We start from the raw sequence: 24,239 nt of genomic DNA, 5'->3' as shown, positions 1-24,239 counted from the left end.
ATAAATACATTCCACTCTCCTTTTGACAAAACCAGGATTTGTTGTAGTTTTGTTGGCACTGCATGAAAGGGCTGTGGCTGAAACTCTTGAACCCTTGTCCTTATCTGCAAGTCCATCAGACCATGTCATTGTAGCCAAAGCTGTAGATGAATTTTCTGACTGGATTGTGGAAGTGACCCGTTTGATTCCTGGGGTTCAGTGAGAAGAGCAGGTCGGAAGGGTGTGGGCAATACTTGCTGGGAGGAGCCTGGTGTAAGTATAAACCTTAGGAAGTTTTTACACATATTTATGAAAAAAATATGGAATCATGGAATCCTGGAATGGTTTGGGTTGGAAGGGACATTAAAGCCCATCCAGTGCCACCCCCTGCCATGGGCAGGGACACCTTCCACCAGCCCGGGTCGCTCCAAGCCCCGTCCAACCTGGCCTTGGACACTTCCAGGGATCCAGGGGCAGCCACAGCTTCTCTGGGCAACCTGTGCCAGGGCCTGCCCACCCTCACAGGGTAGAATTCCTTCCCAATATCCCGTCTAAACCTTCAGCTTCAGGCCAGGACGATATTAAATAAGAAGAACATGAAAATACTCTACTCCTTGAGGATTTGGAGGAGTGCAGAGAGCTGTGTAGTCGAGACTGTTGCGTCACAATGTATGAAATATCTAAAATGCAGATAATAAGGGTTGTGTGTGTTGTTGGAATTCTTTCATTAACACCTCTGAACAGAATTTCTGTAGTTAACCAGAGGCTGCTTTGGGGTGAGGGTTTGCAGCTTTGCTGCTCGTGGATGACCTGATGCCATGCTGGGTGTGCTGGTGCAGGAGGGTTGGCAGTTGGAATCCACTTGGATTCCCAGCAGACAGCAAAATGTTTGGATTGCCAGTGCTTTCCAACTGACAGAGTAAAGCACTTGGATGAACTTGAAGCATTCCTTGTTTTCAGAAGTCCTTGGAAAACTGGCAGTTGACCCATTCCCCTCATTTGCTGTTCCCTGATGGAGTGATCAGGGAGCTGACAGGGAACATCACTAAGTCTATCGCTAATTATTATTATTATTACTAATTAAGTAAATTATAATAATTAATAATTAGATTATTCCAACTGCATGAGGATGGATGAGATATCCACTCATCTCTTCTGCAGCAGGGAAGGGGAACACAAACCACTTAACTTTAGACAAGCATAGGCAAATAACGTGTTTTCCATCTAACAGGTGATTTTTATATGTAATTTTAAACTGACAGTTTGTGACTGCCAGACTTGTTGATTCCAAGTGTTCCTCTGTGTCTCACGGCAGCAGGTTCAGTGAGGGTTTATCAGCTGGTTGCTCGGGGGAGAGAGGGAGACTCACATAGCTATGTCTGGAGGAGGAGGATGTGTCAGCTCTGAGCTGTTAATTAACCCGATTTCTAAAAAAAAAAAAAAGAAAAAAAAAAATTAATCAAAATAAAGCTGATAGCGGAATTAATTGGAAAACCTGTGCTGCTCGTGTTGGAAATGCCGGTGATTTTGAGCCATTCCTGGGAGTCAGAGCTGGGAGTGGGGTGGGGGAACTGGGGATGTCCCAGCACTGCCCCTGGGCTGGGACAGTATCAAAACTCAGTGTGATCAGCCTGGAAAGGAGCAGCACTTTTACTCTCTTCTGCTGCTTCTCAGTGTCTACCAAAGCCCAGAGCATTCACTTAACACCACTCCAAGCTAAATCAGTGCTTTCTGTAAATAATTAGTGGCCGGAAACTTCATTATTGAACTTTTTTTATGAACACTGTTCACTCTGACAGTGAGGCTGTCACTAACTAAGGCTCATTGCCTGACAAATGATACTTCTGTGAGGTAAGAGCCTGCCTGAATCCTTGGGCTGATGTGATCCTGTTCTAAATAATTTCACAGGGCTCTGAATTCCACTGGCCTAGAATTAAAAATTCAGTGGTGTGGTCAGAGTCAGCTCAGCTCAGCCCGTGGCAGATGAGTTGCAGATATTTTTCAGCTTGCCTGCATGCAGGTTCTGTTTTAAGTGGTATTTGTGCTGTCTCACATTATGATTATTTGAATGGTATTTCAGCTTGTGAGGGGGAGCTGTGTGACAGAATAAAAAAATAAGTAAAATGTTGGAGGAAGCAAACGAGCACAGTCCTTCCGGCGATAATTCGGGACGACAGAGCCAGCAGCGTGTAAATCAAGTGATCTGTTTTGCTAATCAAACCCCTTAAGCCCTTTTCCATCCTGCTGATGTTCCCCTGCTATCACTGTGCACACTTGGCATTTGGGAAGGGGCTCCTGCTGCGGTGGGTGATGGAGGCAGCAGTGGCAGCGCTCCTGCTGCTCAGCTGCTTTTCCTTTCAGAGGGTGAGAATGGAGGTGCTTCAGGCTCTTGTGCAGATTCGGTTGCTTATCTTGCCCACGAGGGTGTTTGAATCATTCCTTTCAGGGAGAGGGAGAAAGATCCTGATGCTGAATCTGCCAGGTCGGTCATGCTCAAGGCTTTAGCTGAAATCTCTGCACTTGGTGGTGGTAAAAAAAACCCAAACCTTTATTTCTCACCCAAACTTTCTATAAGATATTAATTGCTCTTTAATTGGGAAGAAAAAACCATTAGGGCCTTTCCAGCACTGATAGGCAGACATAACCTCTTTCCTTCAGAGCCTGAGGGTTGGGCTTCCAGGGCACCTGCTGCTCCATTCCTGGTGATGGGAGAGACTGGGACGTGGGGAAGAGGGGTTTCAGTGCAGCTCTGGTTCAGATTGTCACTGGGGACATGAAGATTTTCTAGTAGAAAACAAGAAAAAAAAAAGCCCCACAACAAACCTGAGCCAAATCTACACCCTAAATGGGAACCTTCCTGGCTGGATGTGCTTCCAGGGAAGCACAAGGAACCCTGAATGGACATGCTGAGTTGAAATTGTTGTTGTTATTGTTATTATTATTATTTTTTTTTTCCACGGTTTGCATGGCCTGGCTTAGTATAAATCAGCCATCCAGTTTTATTTTAGCTGTAACATTCCCAGAGACTTTTGGAGTGCTGGCAGATGGGGTTCTGTGTCTTGATGCTGCAAGATGATTCCTGGGTTTTCCGAGCCCTGTCTGGGACAATGCTGCATTCAGGGGCTCCGGCACATCCACAGCACTGGCCACGAGCTCAGCAAATCAGAGTATTCCTTTACAGCACAACAATGAGGCAGCTGAACATCAGCAGCCCCAGCCAGCTGACAGCTAGCGGAGTCTCCAGGCATCTCCAGAGAAAACCTGTGGGATACCGGGACTGTGTCTTGGCACCTGGGCTTGTGGGGAGAACAGAAGTGTAATTAGACATCAGCATGAGGTTCTGTTAATTGTGCAGCGTGGGCAGAGAGCTGGGAAGGTGGTGCAGGATATCACACGTGGCTTAGAAAGTGAGGTTTCAAGTCATTGGCACAGTTGCTGCTGCGGTGCAGGTTGTGATTTGCAGGAGGCCGCTGCTCTGTCAGCAGTCAGTGGTGGTTGTTTCCTGATCCTTGTTCTTCTCCGTGTTTCTGGACCTTTCTGCAGGATTTTACAGTCCCCCCAGCATCCCTTGCACGAAGGTTTTCATTCACAGGTCTTGCCTGGACACCCCTGGGACAGAGCCAGCACTGTCTCTTTTGAAGTACCCACATGTAATAACGTCAGAGTGGGAGGAGCAGAACGGACCATGAGGACAATTGTTGGTCCCTACAGGAAGCCACATCTCCCAAACACATCCCCAGCCTCAGCTCAGCCATACCCAGCAGGATTTAGTGGTCCCTGCAGCTTTCAGTTCCCAGCCTGTGCTGGCCAGGGTGCTCCATTCCCATTTTCCTTTCACTGTGGGCCTGTATATTTTGTTGTTGTTGTTGTTTAAGGAATTCTCCTGGCAGGGGGATACTCATCTCACCCATTTATAGGTGATTACTCCCGCCTTTTCCCCCTCCTCAGTCGTTTCATGAGCCTTATACATTTAAATGTGTTCTCTTGCGTGACAATCTCTGCTCTCCCCTCATGTGCTGACTTGGTGTGTGGTGGGAGCAGAGAGGACCTACCTAACTTTTGAGGTTTTTTTTAGTTTGTACTGCCCTTTTATAGATTTGGTGCCCTTATTTGGCAGATGAAAAAAGGGCTCGTGGGCAGGTGGCAGTCTCTGTTTGCTGCTATCCCATCCCCTTCTCCTCTTCCCTGGTTGGATCTGGGATAATTCACCCTCAGGACATCCCTCAGGGCAGTGTCCTGCTCAGAGCACAGTAATGTGGTTACTGCCCTGGGATTTCACAGCGTTCCAGTCAGATTTTTCACGTGGCAACTGGGAGTGTGTTTTCCTGCTCCTCTCACAGCCATCAGGCACAAACTGCTCTCCTCTTACCTGTGCCTACAGCACCTTACTCACTCCATGCACGTTGGGATAAACCCACGCAGCATTTGCTGTCCTGGAGGCTTTTCAAAGACCTTCCTTTTCGTCTCATTATCTTATTTCAAGTCTGCCTGTGCCTCCTGCCCTGCTCCTGGAGCTCCAAAAAGGGGCCTGCAGAGCTTCCCTCTCGCTCAGCCCATCTGACGCAAACAGGAATGAAAGTTCACTGACTCCTGTCTTTGGTGGTTTGGCTTTTTCTCAGTGCAAGGTTAGGACTTTATATTTAAGGAGAGGGGTTCTAATATTATTCCTGTTTCCGTAGCTCACGGTTTTAGCCTTTATCCATCTCCCATTCTCCTTCGCCAGTGGGTTTGCAGCTGAATCAGCCTCCTCAAATCACAGCTCGCCAAACCCGGGGTTTGCTGAGGAAGATGTGGCACTGGTCACTCAGAGTTTACTGATTTTCTTTAGGGGGAAAAAAAAAAAAAAAAAGACATCATGACAAAGAACTCCTTTAACCTCCTTCCCCGGGCTGGCTGAGGGCTGTGGGTGAAGGGAGGATTCCTCCCCCCTGCCCCGTCTGCTCCCCCAGCACAGGAAAGGAGTGGTGCTCCCAATGGCATTTCCTATTTGGTTAGACTGGCAGCATCTGAGAAGCGAGCCCCTGCAGGCCAGCCGCGAGCAGAAACCTCACCTGCACACTCAGTGAACTCGAGCTCAGCTTTTCTGGCCCTCAGGCTGGATCAGAACCTCCTAGAGGTGCATATTGTGGTGCTGTGGACATGCATATTCGCCATCGGGGCAGACTTGGATCGTTTCCCCGGTGCAGGGAGGTTGCACTGACTGGACAGTTTTTTGGGCTGTTTTTTCCAAGAGCAGCAAGAATATTTTAGCAGTAGTTCTGCCAACGCAAATCCTGTTTATCTGAGCGCTCTTGTGAGGGGGCTGGTTCGCTGTGAGACGCTTCACCAGCAATTTACCGAAAGCCTTGAAGTCCTGCTTGACAGCCTTGAGTTTATTTTGAGATTTACCTAAAATAAAGTCTTTAAGGAGCACAGAGACCCAGTATCACACAGAAAAGGGACAAGTGCCTGAGGCACACAGGGTAAGTGGCTTTTAGCAGTCACTTGCCTCCCAAAGCACGAGGAGAATGGTTGTTGCCTCGTGTGAGTGCAGGGTACACATTCTTGCCTTTAAAACCAGGTAAATATGCCAGAAGTTCTGCTTGAATTCCCTTCCTTGGTGAACGCATCCTAAAGGCCCATCCTTGACTGTCCACGAACACGAGGCTGAATTAAATATCTTCATGTGTGTTTGCAAAGGGAATGGGCTCAGAGACTGCAGGATTGGAGTTTAATGTGTACATTTGGTGGTAAAAAATAACTAAGACTTGTTGCCCCCTTTGGGAGAGTAACCCAAATCCCACGGGGTCTTTCCAGCAGGGAAAGGAATTGCCCCTCCTCTGCGTGCCAGAGGTGTGAAGCTGCTGGATTATTATTCTTCCCATGCACAGGAAGGAAGGAGGAAAAATCCGTGTGCTCATACTCAATATTTCATATTCAGTATCTCAGTTTGTGCCTTGGGGTTCGCAGATAAACTGGAAATACAGAATATTTGAAACCATCAGTTTTTATTCCCTTCGCCTTCAGTGGGACTGGGTTAGTTGTGGACCAGTGCATCTGAATTAATTGCTTTTCCCTTGTTTTTTGGTTAACATTTCCTTTACTTTAAGCTGCTGCTCCCAGATAAAGTCTGTGCTCAGGGGATGGCTGTGCTGTGACTGATGGAGCAGCTTCTGCTCTGGGGCATCTGTGGAGCATCAGGAAGGGCTGAAAAGGAGCTTCACAGAGCACCTGCTACTGGGGTGTCAGTGGTGAGAAAGGAGCAGTTCTGGACAGGAGAAGGTCTTTATCCAGTAGAAAACGATCCATAATCCCAATAGCTTCACTTCAGCTCTCTCAGAGCAGCAGCAATCGAGCCAACTGGTGGCTCGACGGGATTTTGCAGCCGTTGCTCTGCCCTGGGACGTGGAACAGATGGGCAAAGCCTGGCACAGGGGTCAGGGAGGGGCAGGTCCTGCCTGCCAGCCCCAGCCCTGTTTGCCTTCTGGGCAGGAGGAGCGCCATGTAAATGATTAATTAGAAGTCCCCTCTCCCCATGAGCTGTGGTGGAGCAGCCGGGCCTGGCGGGGTGTCTTTGTGTAACGGTCCATGTCCTGCAGATGTTGTTTGGGACTGTGGGTTCCAAGCCCTGCCAGCTAACTCTTTTCTTTATTTGTACTGAGTGCATTTGAAGTTGCATCATTTCCTCGGTAAGAACGGTTTTATTTCTGACTGGAGCGTTTTGTCAGGTGGAGGAAATCCTAAATGTTGAGTGCTCTCTGCTGGTGGAGATTTCTGCTCCGGTGTTGCCGTTCCTGCAGTGTGTTTTCCAGGGGGAACTGGATGTGAACACGGGGTGTCTGGACTTAACTCCCTTCCCTAAACATAAAAACTACAAAACAAAGTAAGAGCCTTTCCCTTGCCTTAGTGGTCTTCTTTCCTAGAGAATAATTTCTCTCCCTTCCAGTGATTTACAGTCTGTGACTCACTGCTTTTTATTTTCTCGTTATCAATTGATGTTTTAATGAGGTAATAAAAACTAGTATATAATAACTTCTCATGAAAGAGCCGATGGTCCTCAGAATAACTCACAGGGAGTAAATGCTCTGAATTTTCTTTTTGGCTGCCGAGCTAATGGAGAGAGGAGACTGAGGGGAGACTTAGTGGGGTCTGCAGCTCTTCCTGAGGGGCAGCTCCAATCTCTGCTCTGGGTGAGCAGGGACAGCCCCCAGGGAATGGCTGGAGCTGTGTCAGGGCAGGCTCAGGGTGGATCTCAGGGAAAGGTTCTTTCCCCAGAGGGTGGTTGGCACTGAACAGGCTCCCCAGGGCAGTGGGCACAGCCCCAAGGCTGCCAGAGCTCCAGGAGGGTTTGGACAACGCTCCGAGGGACAGGGGGGGATTGTTGGGGTGTCTGTGCAGGGCCAGGGGTTGGATTTGGTGATCCTTGGAGTTCCCTTCCCTCTGAGGGTATTCTGTGATTCCACAGCATTGATACAGAAATGATTCCAATGGAATCATTACAGGGCCGTGTTTTGTTGCAGCACAAACTGATGTGATTTCCACGGGAGACACAAACCAAGGTTTGACCGTGGGGGTGTTGCCCCAGGAGTGGCTATTGGGGTTCCTTTTATCAGACTTGCTGCCGTTCCTTTTAATAAAAAAAAGGAGTCCAGTTCTTCATCTGACCCTCAGCCCTGAAATGGCTGAGCTGGCCGTGGTGTAGATGAGTCTCCCCAGCTGGTGCAGTGCCTTTCCAAAAAGCCCCAAACAGCTTTGTTGTCCTGTTTTGTGACCTTGCCCTGCGGGGTAGTGGCTGGAGCACAGCTCGTGCTCCCCCCTTTGCACTTCTCTGGTGGGTTGTTTTCTTAAGTTTCCACGAGTCCTCCCTGGGCCAGGCAAACCCCGGCGCTCCCAGCAGGAAAACAGACCCTGCTGTTCTTGGCCTGAGCTGCTGGGAGGGATGAAAAGGGGCTTTATCAGCCAGGAGGGGCGAGGAGCCACAGCTCCTGTGGGGAACATCTGAGCACAGCTCTGCAGTTTTAACTCCAGTGCTAAGAAGTGTGAAGAAAAACGAACCAAGAGGTGAAATGGGGGGTGTCAGTCGTTCATAAAGGCTGAATCCCCAGAGCCAAGCTGGGAGAGGTGTCTGTTTGTCAGGCCTGGAGATGGATCCTTCTTCTCCCTCACCTCCACCTGCCTTTTGCCACAGAGTTGAGGACACAACTTGTCAGAGCTCAGCAAAACCTTGTAGGGCTTGACTGGAGGGTCCCTTCCAGCTCAGGACCTTCCATGGTTCTGGGATTCAGTTGAGGACACCGAACTGCCACGGGAGGAAACTTAAACTGGGCTCTGCCACTGCGAGTTTACATAATTCATTAATTAAGGGAGAGGTCAGAGTATTGGGTGCTGGGATGGTGACTTGGCACAATGGGCCTTTATGCCTTTATTTCTTCTCAGCAGCTGAAACACCCCGCCCTTGACCCTCTCCGGGGCCGTGAACTCTCACCCCTGTTTGTGGCAGCACCGTGGGGCTTCAAAAAACTCACCCAGAAACTGCTGTATCTTTTATTTTTATCATCACTAGTGCCTTGAGCAGCAGGTATGTGCTGCTGGGCAGGGCCTTCTGGAGAGCACCCTGCGTGTTCTCCGTTGAATAATTCACCTTTTTTGGATGTCCAGCCCCAAAAGAGGGGATGATTCTGCTGATTGTGGTGTCCTTGTAGTGGTTTCCATTACATATTGATGTGTGACTTGATCTCCTTAATAGTAACAGCGTTGTGTGGGTTTGGTTTTTCAAGCTCTCCTATGTATATGCAGAGTCCCTCAAGGGTTCCTGGGAGGGCAGGAGGTTGGCATCTGATCCCTTTGCACCTTCTGCCTCCTTGGGATCTTCCAAATCCCACAATTCCCACCTGCTTTGTGCTTCTAAGAGGTAAAATCAGGTGTATTATTTCATTATTTTAAGGTTATATTTTCTAAAACATTTTTGCTGGCTTTCAAACAGCATATAATGTCAAAACCATCAAATATCTTTGCATTTTAAAGTCATTAATGTTTTGGGAAATGTATGTCAAGGCGGTTTCAGTGAAAACTGAATGCAGGAAGAAAAGGACATTTTGCAGTTCCTGCGTGTTTTTATTGCAGTATTTTTGGGAGGAAGCTGGAATTGGAGGCACAAGCACTCCCAGAAAGCGGAATGCTGGCTGCTGGATGAGAGTTCTTGAGTTTTTATTACACCTGCTAAAAACTGACACTGCCAAGATGCTGCAGAAAATTCTCAGATGAACAATAGAAAATGTCAGGGCTGTCACCACATGGGGGTGGTAATAAATTCAATAAAGTAATGCTGGAATTTGTGCCGGAGTCCGGGAGGGACTGGAGGCCCCTGGGCTCCATTGGAGGGGTTCGGGTGCCATCTAATGTTGTGAGGTTTAAGTGCAGCTGCAGACGGGTGGTTGTGCTCCAAATGCCGTGGTTTGGGTGTCGATCCCGAAATCTCCTGCCGCCCTTTCTCCTCCTGAGAAGCAACAGCTGTATAAATTCTCCTGCTGGTAACCTGGAATTCCTCTGAACTCTGCTGATGAAACGTGGCTTTCCTTGGAAACAGCTTTTAGCTTAAAAACACTTTTTATAAACAAGCTTCCGGTGATTTTCTGTCTTGTTTGCAGAAAGAATCCCAAGGGCCAGGTAGGGCTTAGGAAAGGTGCAGTTTAGGGTTGTTTTTACACATTCTTAGGAATCTTTCCCCTCTGGTTTAGCAGCAGTGGTGATACCAAAGTGCCTTCCAGTGTAAAGGATGGGAGTGGGAGCTCATTGCTGCAGTTCCCTCCTTGGCTTGGTTTATTTTCTTCCAGGTGTGATCAGACCTCTCTCAGTGAGGAGCTTCTCTGGCCAACTGCAGAATGTGAAAAAAAGAGTTTGCCTTTAAATCCCCTCCGTGAAGCAGATTTTACTTGCTCCTCGCGCTTGTGTTAATTACTGTCAGTTGTAGAGACAGTAAATTGTACATTGTGCACCTGTGAGTGAAACAGCAGTGGAAATGTCCTCAGATCTATCTCTCTGTACTTTCTGTGCCGTCCAGGCCACCCTGCACAGGGAATGTCCTTAGCCAGGGTTCTGTTGTGGTGTTTCCATGGATCAGAGCTCGCTGCTTTGGCGCGTTCCAAACCTCCCCATTTCTCCGTGCTCATTTCTCCCTGTCTCCTCTCACCCCGGGCAGGTTTGAGAAGGGCAGGATTTACACCTTCATCGGGGAGGTGGTGGTTTCCATGAACCCCTACAAGAACCTGAACATCTACGGGCGGGACACCATCGAGCAGTACAAGGGCAGGGAGCTCTACGAGAGGCCCCCCCACCTCTTCGCCATCGCCGACGCTGCCTACAAGGCCATGAAGAGACGCTCCAAGGACACCTGCATTGTCATCTCAGGTGAGCTGGGAGGGCCTGCACGTCATCCTGGGGAAATTCCCAGCCAGAGGGAGGAGGAGGAGGAGGGTTTGATTAGTCCTCAAGGCTCGTTTGGGTTTGAATGCCTGTGTGGAGACGTCGCAGTTGTTTCTTCCCTCGTTCAGTCATTCAGCCAGGCAGGAGTGGGGCTGTGCCTGCAGAGGGATAACGGGAACAGGAGCCTTATCCCACCCCAGGGATCAGCAGGGCAGGGCCTGCCTCTCCTCAGGAGCTGCTGGTTTTGCCCCTGAGCTGGTTTTGTCAGTGGGAGCAGGGCTTGTTCCCTGCCTGGATCCTGGCACTCCCTTCCCTTGATGTCCCCGAGCTCTGAAAGGCGAGAGCCCCGAGCTGGGGGGCTGAACAGTGGCCCCTTGTCCTGCCCAGCCAGGCTTTTCTCCTCTAACAATATTCCTTTGATCCTCTGGGTGCCAGGCCCGTTCCTGACCTGTGGAATCTCGCATCACAATTGCCCCGAGTGAGTGCACACAAAGATGGTTTTAAAACAACAAATCAAACCCCCCCCTAGATCTTACTGGAGTGGAATTAGGATCTTCTGTGCAGAGATTTGCTTTGCTCTTTTCATCTGTTGGGTCACCCTGGTGTTTCTGCCCCCCCAGGTGAAAGTGGAGCTGGGAAAACTGAGGCCAGTAAATACATCATGCAGTACATTGCAGCCATCACCAACCCTGGGCAGAGGGCTGAGGTGGAGAGGTAAGGCCTTGCCTGGCAAATAAGGAAAATTTGGGGATCTCCTTCTGTGGGCTCTGTAGCTGAGGGTCTCTTGTATATGCTGATTTTTACAGCAGTTCCCTGACTTCTTCAGATACTGCTTTTACCCTGGGAATTTTGCAATATTAATTGCTAAAATCACGCAGAAAAATTAAATAAAACCCCAGTATTTAGAGTCCCTTCCAAGCAATTTCAACCATCTCGTGATCTTAGAGGTCTTTTCCCAGTGATTGTAAATCACTTTTCCTGGGGCAAATTGCCCGAGGTCTGGGTACATCAGGACAGCATGTTGAGTGCAGGGAGTGTATTCCATGAGCTTCCAGGCTCACATGCTGCTGATTTGCAAAATGTGCCTGTTAGTCCTGGAGTAAAAGTATTAGAACAAAGAGTGTGCCTTTCTGCTGACTCAGATTTAATACCAACCTCGAATAAACTCTGCCAAAGAGCTCAATAAATTGGTTTCAAAACCGAAATATGTAAAGGAGATGTGGTTTTGGTGCCGTTTTCAGTCAGGGTTGGGTCTCTGAACCAAAGAGCCTTTGCTGGCTCTGAGGGGCATTGCTGACAGCTCCCAGCTGATTTCCCGTGGGATTGCTGCTGTCACCCGCATCTGCCAGGCTGTGCCATCAGACAGCATCGCTTCTGTGGTTCAGTTCTCCCCCAGAAATGCTGGTGAAACAGATTCCCTGGGTTTGAGCGTTCAGGTCTTGCGCTTACCCTGTCCCCTCTTGCGTCCCTGGGCCCTGCAGGGTGAAGAACATCCTGCTGAAATCCAACTGCGTGCTGGAGGCCTTTGGCAACGCCAAGACCAACCGGAACGACAACTCCAGCCGCTTCGGGAAATACATGGACATCAACTTTGATTTTAAAGGGGACCCAATAGGTGGGCACATCAATAATTACCTGCTAGAAAAGGTAAGGCCCCCTCAGTGCCCGCTGAGAGCCTCTGCTGGAGTTGCTTTTGCAGTGTGGGCTTTGCCAGCAGAGAGTTTTCTGGTCAGGCAGGTGAGGTGTGAGGGGAGATAAATCCAGGGCTTAATTTTCCCTCAGGAGTCAGTAAAGTCCCTGCAGTGCCCTGTCCTGGGACACCAGGGCTTCCAGAGCTCCCCAGGAAAGAGAGACTCCATTACTCAAGGACTTCTGGGCATGTGGGTGTGTGAACTTTAATCTCAGCTTTAATTCTGGATACAATTTGCCATCATCTGCACAACTCCTCCTTTGTGAGTCCCCTGCTCTGAGATCTCCCTGCTGGATCAGGAGGAGATCTCCAGGGCTGCAAGTAGCAACAGTCTGCTTGAGAAGTGTTATTTTGGAATGAAGCCACAGCCTTCTGTGGTGTTTTAGCAGCATTGTTTTTATGTATTCCGAGTGATCCTGAGCATAATTATTTTTTTCATGTCATTAAGTGGTGTCTGAAAACATTGGGATATGTAAAAGTGTAGAGAAAAGGGGTGTGAGCTATTAACAGCTCTTGTTGTGTGAGACATGTCTGGCTTTAATTATGTGTTTGACCACATCTGCCAACAGCTTTTTGTTTGTGTTTTTTTTTTTTTTACTCTTCCCTTTATTTCCCTGAAGTCTGTTTCCAGAATAAACACTTTATTTAAAAAAAAAAAAAAAGCCAACAGAACAACAAACCCAAACATTTAACTTGGGATACTTTGATGCAGAAAAAGGGCTGGGACGGCAGCTGCAGCGACTTAAATCCTGATGATTTATTCCTCCTGATTGTTTATTTGGTATTCTCTCCTTCTCCCAAGTTAAATTTGTTTCCATTTGAAAGCAGTTGAGGGCTCTGGCCTGAACACAAACATGAACAGACAGTGGCTTTGCACTGCAGCAGGAACACAGGGAATTATGGAATTACAGAGTATCTTGAGCTGGAAGGGACCCCCAAGGACCATCCAGTCCTTGCACAGACACCCCAACAATCCCCCCCTGTTCCTCAGAGCGTTGTCCAAACCCTCCTGGAGCTCTGGCAGCCTTGGGGCTGTGCCCACTGCCCTGGGGAGCCTGTTCAGTGCCAACCACCCTCTGGGGGAAGAACCTTTCCCTGAGATCCAACCTGACCCTGCTCTGGCACAGCTTTGTGCCTCATCGCTCTCCTATGTTCAAATTTGTAGCATAAAACAAGGATTTGTGGCTTGTTGACCGAGTGTCTGGTGCATTTAACTCTTTGTTCTGTGTTACCCTGGTTTGGAGGGAGAGCTCTGGAATGGAGCTGTGGCTTCCCTTGTGTCAGAGCAGGGCATGCCCTGTGTGCTGGGATCAGCCTGTCCCAGGAGTGTGGCATTGCTGACCACCATCAGCCCCTGAGCAGTCACTGGGCCTGCTTTTCATTTCATTTTTTCCCTGGTTTTCATTTCATTTAAAAAACTAAAACTAAAATGATGTTTATTTGACTCTTCCATGCAAGGAGCCCTGTGGCTGCCGCGTGGGACTCCTGGGTGGAAAGCAGGACACTGCAGCTGTTTAACAAGCTGGTCTTTCTGATCACAGACCTCGAGCTGCCCATCCACTGCTGGGCAGGGGTGTTCACAGCAGGGAGCTGGGGTTGGGGCTGCCCTGGCAGTGGCTGAGGGAGGAGCTGGGGCAGCACAGCCACAACACCCACGCCTGTGTTTTGTCTCCCCCAGTCCCGTGTGATTGTGCAGCAGCCCGGAGAAAGGAGCTTCCATTCCTTCTACCAGGTTTGTATCCCCTTTGCTGCACCAAATCCCCTCTGGCCAGAATGCCCAGAGCTCTCACCCCTCTCGTGTGTTTTTCAAGAGGGTTCCCTCGTTGCAGCATCTTGGGTGATCTTTGGGTTCTTCAGCTCTTTGTGCTGGGAAGGAGCCTGGGAAAATTGATTGTTTTCCATCCTCCAGTCCCTTATTAACACATTTATAAACTCCAGAGGAGGCTGACTAAACAAATATGGTAGGACATTGGACCTTGACTCACTGTTTTATTTGTAGCAAGTCTAATCCCCTCTATTTTCTCTTAGGGCCTTTAGTCCATATGGAAGTAATTTTATGACACCAAGTTGACTTCCTTGGGTTTTTTTGGAGGTCCTTTTTAATGTCTTCCACATTGTTCAGTGGTTCCCTGGGTGTCCTGAGGAGGGATATGGTTGGCCTGTTAGTATAACCTTGTTTCTCAGCTTAGCAGAGAGGGAAACACAGGTTTGTTTATTTTTTTTCCCCACTTATTCAGTGTTCCATGATGGCATGTTAGCACTTTTCTCACGGACAGGTCATTTCCATATGGAGAAGTCTCTGTGCAGAGCAGCAAAGGGAAATGTGGTTGCCAGGACACAGCTGTGGCACGTCACAGATGTAAACAGGGCTGGTCTGTGAGGAGCTTCAGGCTGGTTTTTTTTTTTTTAAACAGTTGTGACTCAGAAGGACAGTGATTTGGTCAACCACCATCCCACGCCGTGCATCCCACACGAGTTCTGCTCCTGCCTCCAGATCCTGGAGCAGTAATTAATATTTTCGTGACTGTGCTTGTCAAGCAGCTGAATAAGAACCAGAAAAAAAAGGATGGATTTCCTGTTTTTCATTCACCATTTCTTAACCCCCTCTTTGTGCAGCTCCTGCAGGGGGGTTCTGACCAGCTCTTACGTTCTCTGCACCTTCAGAAGGACGCATCAGCCTACAGCTACATCTGCCCTGGGGCACAGATCAAGGTGAGCCTGGCTTAGAGGCAGCTTTAAAACTGCTCCTTGACATGCTGAAAGCACTGCTGAGCCAGCAGAAGCTGAGACCAATATTTATGGGATGAACATGGAAAGGTAGCACTGGTGGTTTATTTTTAGTGGAGTTTCTGGCCCTTGGAGACAAAGCACACGTGTGCTTAGAATCACAGGAAAAAATAAGCTTGTGTGTATACAATGCATTTAAACATTATAATACTCATTACATTATAAAAAAGCAGTAAAATTCTGTGTTAATTGAGGCAGGTGTAGATATTTGACCCGCTACCTGTGACAGACATTCCTGGACCAAAAAGCCATAAGGACTCGTTTCTTTACAGTAGGACCATTTAAGTTACTGAAGAATTCAGTCTGCATGGCCTCAAGGAAAGAAGGGAACAAACCCATGAGGTTTTTAGGACAACAGCACGCTGAACCCTTGACTTCAGCTTGTTAGGTGGGGCTCTCACACAGCAGGCATTAAATGGTTCAGAAAACTGCTGAAACAAGTTGAAGATAATTTCTTGCTACAGGCAAAAAATAAGCCAAGTAGGAAAGGCACCTCCTGGGTAAATAGAATGGAGGGAGTGTGACGATTGGTGCCTGTCTTGGCCGGAGTGATCACGAAAAGATTGCATTTTAAACCTTTGGTGAAATGAAAAAAGCTTTCAGCAGGGGCACTGCCCTGGATTTTGGGAGAGCAGGCCACGGGATTCTCAGGAACTATTTAATGAGGTTCCCTGGGAATCTGTTTTCAAGAGTGTTGAGGCCCATAAATACCAGACACTTTTTGGGAGGTGTCTTTTCAGAGCACCGGAGGAGACAATTCCAGAAGTCAATCAGTCAACTGATTGAACTTGACTGAACAGGGATCTCCTTCTGGAAATTAGGAAGGAAAAGACAGCAAGGTCAGGCTGCATGGCAGGACTGCAGAGATGCTGCTCACCACACATTCAGATGCATCTGGAGTTGTCCCCAGTGTTGTCCCTGGGAAGCAGAGTCCAAACAAAAGGCTCTCTGATGTCCCAGTTTGCTTTTGTGAGATGCTCTTTGACACAGAAACCCACAGACCAACAGATGCCTGATCAGCTTCTCTAGAAATCTACAGGGAAAACAAACCCAGAGGTTGGGAAGGAGGGAGGCAGAGGCTTATCTAGAGGAAGGTGGAGACCAGAGGTTTCCTGCTGGTGCTCTGCAGCTCCTGCCTGGAGGATCTGTGAGGGCACAGCTTGTCACTGCTGCTCTGGGTGCTTTTATGAACCGCTTCTCCTCCTCCTCACTGAATTCCACTGGGAAATGTGTTGTGCTGTGGTGGATTTCTGTATCTTATCTGCCAGAACACGTGTGTGCAGTGCAGGGTTCAGTGCCCAAGCATGTGAGATGGCAGTGGAATAAACTGGGAAACCTCATGACAGTGCCTTGCATCTGAAAAACGTCAGGGTACATATCTGTTTCCCGTGGGCTTGGGAAATCTTTTTGCTGAATTCCATTAAATCCATCCTGTCCCAAACTTCCCTTTGCCCTCAGTGCTCCATCAATGATGGTGCCGAGTTCAAAGCTGTCGCTGATGCCATGAAGGTGATTGGCTTCAAGCAAGAGGAGATCCAGACTGTCTACAAAATCGTGGCAGCCATTCTCCACCTGGTAAGATCCCTGCTCCTGGCTGTGTCCCTGGGCTGTTCCTGGGCTGCCAGCAGCTCCAGTTTTCCTGCTGCAGGAGCAGTTGGAAGGCCTGTTGGCTGGGAGAGAGTGTGCACAGCTCACAAGTCCCAGTGGTGAGGGGAAACTCCTGGCTGAAACAGGACACTGTGAGGGTGGAAGATCACGTGTGTTCCTGCATGTTCCAGATCCCAAACCAGACACGCCACTAACTGCTGGGAGCTGTTAAATGTTCTGAAAAAGGAATTTCTGGGGGTTGGCAGTGAGGGGGTGGGGAACTTGTGTCCCCTTTTGCCCTCACCGTGGTGGTTCTGCTGGAGGGGCAGTGCCTCCCCGCATGGTGGAGGCTTGAGCACAGGGCACACAGGAGACCTCTTAGTTTTCCATGTTCTGAGGCCAAGGAAACCCTGGAATGCCCTGGGTTCTCCTGGGACCCACAGAGCCTCCTCCCCTGCGCAGTGTCCCTGTGTTTCCCTGAGGAGAGAGGCAGGAGGAGGGTGGCAGGGATCACTGCAGCTTTGCTCCAGCTCCTTCTCCTCCTTGGGATAGCTGGGATAGCTGGCAGAGCAGAGTGGGACTGTGCAGGCAGGGTGGGAGACCACCCAGTCCTGGGGATCACCCTGGCAGGGCAGGTGTCCCTGAGCAGGCTGTGGGGGTGCAGTGCAGCCAGTCCAGTCCCAGTGGCACTGACCTGCCAACTTCCCCAGGGCATTCCCATTCCCTCTGTGGGCAGGAGAACTGCAGCCAGTGGTTCTGTGGTGAGCAGGCACATCCCGTGTTTATATCCACAGTGTCATTTCCCACCCCTGGCCTCTCAGTCTCGAGATGGTGTTTGATTAAATCTCAGGGGGTGTTTGATGTGATTTTTTTTTTTTCCCCAAGAGCTGGACTGAGGACTGAGCAGGGATGCTTTGCTCTGGGCCAGGCTTTGCTGCTTTCAGTGGTGCTGGAGCTTTGGGAGCGTGTGGATATGCAAGGCCCACCCTTCTAGTGAGGGCAGGGGGCTGGCTGCCTGGCAAAGGGGACATTGAGAAATCCACCTCCTGGCTGCTTGTTGCAGGGGAACTTGAAGTTTTCGGTGGATGGGGACACGCCCATGATCGAGAACGGGAAGCTGGTGTCCACCATCGCTGACCTGCTCTCCACCAAGGCCGACCTGGTGGAGAAGGCCCTGCTGTTCCGCACGGTGGCCACGGGCAGGGACGTCATCGACAAGCAGCACACGGAGCAGGAGGCCACCTATGGCAGGGATGCCTTTGCCAAGGTGAGTCCCAGCTCCCTGTCCCCGTACCCGGCTCTGGGAGGGTGATGGTGACTCGCACACGTTTCCCCCGTGGTTGAGTTGTTGGCCCTGGAAGGCAACGCTTGGGATCGCAGGGAAAAATCCACTTGTGTGCTGCTTAAGAGGCACAAGTGGAGTTGTTCACCCTGCATTTAAACATTCTGGTGTTCATGACATTGTAAAAAGCGGTACAATGATTCGTTGATGATGGCAGGTGTAGATATTTGATCTGTCACCAGTGTCAGGCGTCCTGTGCTTCACGATGGAGAAGCTGAGCTGCTTTCTGGGCCAGAAAGCCAAAAGGACTCACATTTTACAGTTTGGTCAAGTTGCACTCGGTGCAGCAAAGAACAGGGATGCCCCAGGAAAGTGTTCAGTGTGGAACTGCTGTCAGAACTGCCCAGGGTTCAGTGCTCAGCAGCATTCCAGGGTGGACCAGTGAGCACAGTGCTTGCTGGGCATCGTGTGGGTTTGTTTCTGGATGTGCACACTCCTGTGTTCTGGGGGGGGTTGTGGCACAGCCCCATCCCTGCCCTTCCAGCAGGGATCCAGCACCCACAGGAGGGCAGGGGCTGCAGGCCAGGCCGGCATCTGCAAAGGGAATGTGTTGTACAGGGTGGGATATTTTGTGAAATACAATTAATTTAGCAGTTAAATTCCAAGAGTAGAGAGTGGAACTGCAATATCTAGGACACAGGTTGGAAACCTGAAGTGTTGTCATGTTTGGTTGTTTTTGTCTTTTTTTTTAAATAACCCCAGAATGGTTTGGGTTGAAAAGGACCTTAAAGACCATCTAAGTCCAACCCCCTGCCATGGGCAGGGACACCTTCCACCAGAAAGGTGGGTGGTGATGGCAGGAGTGACACTTGTCCCTCCTCTGCTAAGAAATCGAATGATAAGGGAAGAAGAAGTGAAGTTAGGAAGATCCTTGATTATTAACCTGACTCCTTTTCCTGATACAATATGCTTGCCCAGCCTCACAGTCCATTTGGCACAGGCAGACTTTGAAGGCTCTGCCTGCAGAACATTTTCTGTTTGAAAGGTGCACTGGGATATTTTCCTGCCGTTGTGTTCAGTTGTTAGGTTTCTACGCCTGACCTTTCACTTGGCTCTTCTTCACTCTTGTTAAATAACTCTCAGGAGTGGAAGTCATTAGGCAGCTGAAAAGCCAACTGGGATCAAATTAGGGAACTGCTGTACCCGGTGACCTCACTGGGATTTCGACTCTGCATGAATGAATTCAGGAAGAAAGACAAGAACTATTTCCATAGAATATTTTCTTCAGCTGAGTAGCTGCTCCCTTTTGGCAGGTTGTTGTCTGTAGCTGTGCTGGGGGCAGGGCAGGAATGAGCTGTGTGTCTCCTGCAGGCCATCTACGAGCGTCTCTTCTGCTGGATCGTGACACACATCAACGACGTGATCGAAGTGAAGAACTACGACACCACAGTGCACGGCAAAAACACGGTCATTGGGGTGCTGGACATCTACGGCTTCGAGATCTTCGATAATAACAGGTGAACCACCTTGTCCAAGCCCAGTGTTGAGCCTTCTCCTTTCTCCCAGGAAACTCATCACCTTTCCTTTCGGTCTGTTCTTGCAGCTTCGAGCAGTTTTGCATCAACTACTGCAACGAGAAGCTGCAGCAGCTCTTCATTCAGCTGGTCCTGAAGCAGGAGCAGGAGGAATACCAGCGAGAGGGAATTCCCTGGAAGCATGTGAGTGCTCTGGCAGGGCAGGGAGGGGTCGGGGTGAGGTCAGTGGACCAGCACAAGGCCCAGCTCCGAGGCTGCTCCACATGCACGTCCCTGCTGCAGTCGATGGGACATCTGTGTCCCTGCCAGCTGTCCTGGCAGACGTGCTGTCACGTCAGGCTGGGGCAGGAGCCAACCAGTCACCTCAAACACGGGACAATAAGGGACTCCAGGTCTGAGATAAAACCTACTGTGGCATCTCTGTGATGCCACACACATCACTCTGTGTTTCTGTTCTAAATGCTTCTGTATTTGGTCTAGTTGTTGATATCAACATGTAAAAATCTTGACTTTCCCTGTTCAAATTCCCTTCAGGATGCCAAGGACAGGATGTGCAGTGTCACTGTGGTGACTGCACACAGCTGAATTTCAAAAAGCATTTTAAAGCGCGTTCTGTGGCAGAGGTTTGTGTCTGAGGGGTTTGAAGGATCATTTTCTCTGCTGTAAAGGGGTAAAGGGTAACCTGTTCGATTTGGAATTGGGGATCTGCAGACTCGGAGCTGATTGCTTCTCCTGGGCGTGGTGGGCCTCACGTTCAGTGTGAGCACTGGGACCCCTCCCTTTTCTCCAGCCAAAGTCACCAGCACCCCCGTTCTGTGTTCCCTGCAGATTGATTACTTCAACAACCAGGTCATCGTGGACCTGGTGGAGCAGCAGCACAAAGGGATCATTGCCATCCTGGACGACGCCTGCATGAACGTGGGCAAGGTCACGGACGAGATGTTCCTGGAGGCTCTCAACAGCAAGCTGGGGAAGCACGCCCACTTCTCCAGCAGAAAGGTACCCCCTCCTGCACCCTCACGCCTTCCTTTCACCTTCCCCATGCTCTGGTGGAACAAGCAGAGAGGCTCCTGAGGGGTGGCTGGGGTTGGAATCGTCGCGACCGAGTGTGAAATGAGGTGGCCGGAGCAGCCGCAGCGCTCGGCAGAGGGAGCTCCAGCACGTCCGATGGCACATCCCTTTTATTCCGGGATAAAAAGGAGCCTGAGCTCGTGCCTTGACAGATCATGATGTCATCTGTGACCAATCGATGCTCCGCTCCAGCCCACGTGCTGCTCTGCCCAGGCTGCTCTAACGCGCAGTGACAGTGGAATTATTCACACTCCTGGTTTATCACAGGAGTGCTGGGGGTTCTTCCCCTCATCATTGGCTGCACAACGTGCTCATCTCCCCCCCTGTACATCTCGGAGCACCCAGGCCCCCCTTGCCTGGCTTTGTCTGGGCTACAATGGGCGAATTAAAAGGCTTCATTTATTCCTCACTTGGCAGCAGATTGCAAAATGGTCACCAGCCTGATTAATTTGAGAATCTTTCACACTGAGTAATCAAATAAGGGCCTTTAATTTATTGATGTCTCTCCTCTCAGAAGCGCTGTCTGAAATGCTTTTGTGAGTGCTGGTTCCCCCCTGCTCCCTCCCACCCCAGCACAACATTTTATGTAGGTCAGAAATACCAAATTAGCCTGGTTGTGTAAGATATGTGCTAAAGGCTGCCTCGGGGGAGCCAGGGTAAACAATGCATCTGGCTGGGGCTGGCTGGGGAGAGGCCAGGATGAAAACAAACCAGAGCTGCTCTCTCCTCCCAGATGTGCCTCTCCTCAAGTGCCCCGTGGCTGCAGCACACCTGACACCTCACCTGCCACGTGCACCGAGCTGAGGGGGGGCCAGCAGGGGTCCTGGTTCCAGGGCTGACCCAGATTTAGCAGTGACATGTCCTGAGAAAACTCACCTGAGAAACAAAGTGTGCTGGTGAGGCCCAGGCTGGGTCCCTGTTTGAATGCAAACTGCGTCCTTGAGTGCTTGGGAGCAGTGGGACCCATCCAGGGGGGATGGAGTCTGTGGGCTGGGGTGGGAATGGTCCAGCTTGTGGAGCCTCAGGTCCGTGGATGTGGAGAAAGGAGCTGGTGGAGAGAGGAGTTGGGTTGCTGTCCTGTCCTTGGTCTCAGGGGAAGGGGTTCTACCATGGAGGGAGCAGATGGTCCTTCAGTGCAGCGGCAGGAGGGGCTGGAATTTCGTGAAGTGTCTGGGAGGCTGTAAAATGAAACGTTAAAAGTCAAATCTGGTCGAGTCCCTCCCTTCAGGAGTCCCTTCCCAGCAAGGAGACATTAAAGGACGAGGTTGCAGCTGCAGCGTCGCTCGGCAGGAGGTGGCGTGGTCAGGAACTGTCTGAGGGGGAAACAAGGAATCCTGCTATAAATAATGCTCATAGAGGGGCTGATGGATCTGCCTGGCTTGCTGATTTCTAGCTAAATCAATAGAGCCTTGAAAACATTGACCCATAAACCTCTCAGCTTAATTATTACTTTTCCTCCCCCTCACGTCTCTGCAGTCGTCCTTTACCAGCACCTCAGCTCCCTTCCCACCCAGAACTGCTGGAGGAAGCCTGAGCTTTCCCAAACCAGCCTCTTCCACCTTGGATTACGACGGAGGGCTGGATTTGGCGTCAGGATTTGCCTTTGCAGGCGCAGTGGGTCCCTGCAGACACCGAGAGGTTCCGTGGGGGTGTGGAGGCTGTTCCTAAAGAGTGCCGGGAGCAGCTCCCACCCTCAGCCCCAGCTCATCTCCACCGCTGCCCTGCAGATCGTGCTGCACTCTGGCTCCCTGGGGATGAGCTCTAGGGGGCTGCTGTGCCCTAAATAGTCCTGGCCCAGTTTGAGCCCTGCCTGGCTGGTCCCAGCTGCCTCCTTGGTTGTCCTGGTGAAGGCCAAACGATCCCAGGGAACACTGGGGAACACTTCCACACGAGGGGTGTTTGTGGCAAAGTGTTGTGTTCCTGGAGCAGGGGTTGTCCTTCTGGGAGCTGTCTGACTCTCTGCTCTCATGGCACTTCTCAACATCCCTGTTTGTTTTCTCGGCCTTTTCAAGTTTCTGATTCTTTTCTGTTGGTGTTACAGTCTGGAAGGATCGAGGGCGGTGATTGTCCATGAGTGCCTGAATATTCAAAGTGTGGAGAACATCAGTCTCAACAAACTGGTTGTGAGGGGAAGGGCATCAGTCACAGTATGCTGGTCCAGCTGATCTTGTGTCTTCCAAGCCAGCAGGCAGGAGGGTCTTGGAAGTAGGAGAGAGATCCACATGGGACAGATGTGTAACGATAACATGATACACTCCCACTTTCCAGTGATCTGCAGCTCAGGAAGCTCCTGAATCACTGCTGGTGTCCTTAATAAATCAGGGTTTTGGTTTGTTTTTTTTAACTGTCAAAGAATTTTATGGCCTAGATACACACATGGAGTGCTTCTTCCTTCCTGTTTTCCTCTCTCCTCCCTTTTCCCTTTTGGTTTCCACCTCTCACCTCCTGGTGTTCAAATGGCAAAACGTGTTCCACATCATCTCCCCGTGATTTTCCATTGTCTCTGGGCATGCGTTTCTTAACCTGCAGGGGCTGAGTTCCTTGGCCTGTCCTACCATGGCAGTCAGGCAGTAGTTTTGGTTGGTTCTGCCCTTCAGCAAGCCCTTCCCAGTTTTCCAGTGTCATTTTTGAGGTGGAGGGTGTTTCAGGTACTTGTGTGATGACCCACTGTGTTCAGAGACCTGCTGCTCTTCTTTTTTTTGGGCAGCAGATTTGCTCAGTAGACACAAAGTTTGGACAGAGTCACTTTTCAGAAAAACAAAACCCGAACCAACAAACAACAAAACCACTGATCCATGTTACAGCAGCTCCCAGTCCCTCTCTCCAGAGCTGGATGAGTTTTTAGGAGGAGCTTGTGCTGCCAACTGTGCCCTGTCTGGTTGCACAGACACATTTCCTTTGTCATTTGCTTTATACCTCTTTTATTGACTTGTTGCTTTGAGCTGTGTGTTTGGGTGGCAGAAAAAAGGGCCTTCCACCCTCCCCAGCCGCGTGCTGGGAACACAGCTGCAGACAGAAAAATGACTTTGTTTTCCTGCCATTGCCTCATTTCTTCATTTTCTCTGTGTTCTGCTGCACCTTGGTCATCCATCAGCTCTCCCCCCTCCTGCTGGGCTGCACTTCCCACACCTCTGGAGCCTGCTGGGGACCTTGGAGCTCACACTGCTTGGGTTCCTCCTTGTGGCTGATTTTTTTTTATTATTTGTAAAATATATTCTGTTTTATTTTTTTTCATCCATTCTGTCAGTTTGAGCCACTCTGTTTTCTCCTCTTGGACAGGGGTGAATTTTTCGAGGGTGTCATCCTGCTCCCAAATCACCTCTCCTGCCCTGCACTTTGACCATGCTAAATTCTTCATTTTCCCAAGGCTTTGGGGGGGATTGCAGATCCTGCTCACAGCCCTCAGTGTTGTTCAATGGTGCCTGTGCTGCCTGCAAAGACTGAATTCATCTCCTGCCCCTTTTGCCTGTAACAAAAGTGCTCATTTTTTATCTCATTCTCCTTTTTTAATTAAGCTGAACCTGATGGATTTATTTTTTTTTTTTTTTGGCTTCTGCTATTCCTGAAGGGATGAGTTTATTACAGCCAGTGCTGCTGAGCAGCTGCCACTGGACATCCCTTACAGAAGGGATGGGATGGGAATTTGAGCTGGAGTGGTGGGATCAGCAGGGGGGGTCCCTGTTTGGGAGGGTGTCAGATGACCAGGAGTGCTGTGGGACAGAACAAACCCTGCTGCTGTAGCTGTCACATTTTAATTGGCTCATTTCTCTGCCGAGCAGTGACACAGCAATGGGAGAAACAGAAAGGCAGACTTGAAGAGAGTCACGAATGAACTCGTGGGTGCAATGTTTCTCTCCAGGCACAAGTGTTCTTCCTGCATAATGGTGTTTCTGAGGTCATACCAATT

General features: G+C 49.8%; 1 protein-coding gene across 1 annotated transcript in view; it reads left to right on the top strand.

The window, feature by feature from the left end:
- Positions 1 to 24,239, top strand: part of MYO1D (myosin ID) — a 64,923-nt gene that overhangs the window by 21,976 nt on the left and 18,708 nt on the right. The window contains exons 2-11 of the mRNA XM_027904957.1: positions 10,157 to 10,365; positions 11,001 to 11,094; positions 11,862 to 12,027; positions 13,749 to 13,802; positions 14,687 to 14,782; positions 16,316 to 16,432; positions 17,508 to 17,711; positions 19,098 to 19,243; positions 19,330 to 19,444; positions 20,090 to 20,260. Of these exons, the coding sequence (XP_027760758.1) occupies positions 10,157 to 10,365; positions 11,001 to 11,094; positions 11,862 to 12,027; positions 13,749 to 13,802; positions 14,687 to 14,782; positions 16,316 to 16,432; positions 17,508 to 17,711; positions 19,098 to 19,243; positions 19,330 to 19,444; positions 20,090 to 20,260 (1,372 nt within the window). The remainder of the gene's footprint in view (positions 1 to 10,156; positions 10,366 to 11,000; positions 11,095 to 11,861; positions 12,028 to 13,748; positions 13,803 to 14,686; positions 14,783 to 16,315; positions 16,433 to 17,507; positions 17,712 to 19,097; positions 19,244 to 19,329; positions 19,445 to 20,089; positions 20,261 to 24,239) is intronic.

This window comes from Empidonax traillii, unplaced genomic scaffold, assembly GCF_003031625.1.
Source record: "Empidonax traillii isolate 1590-97213 ecotype Southwest subspecies unplaced genomic scaffold, ASM303162v1 scaffold1106:size208277, whole genome shotgun sequence".
NCBI lineage: Eukaryota > Metazoa > Chordata > Aves > Passeriformes > Tyrannidae > Empidonax > Empidonax traillii.
Note: the sequence above shows the minus strand (reverse complement) of the source record. Positions and strands in the feature narration are given on the sequence as shown.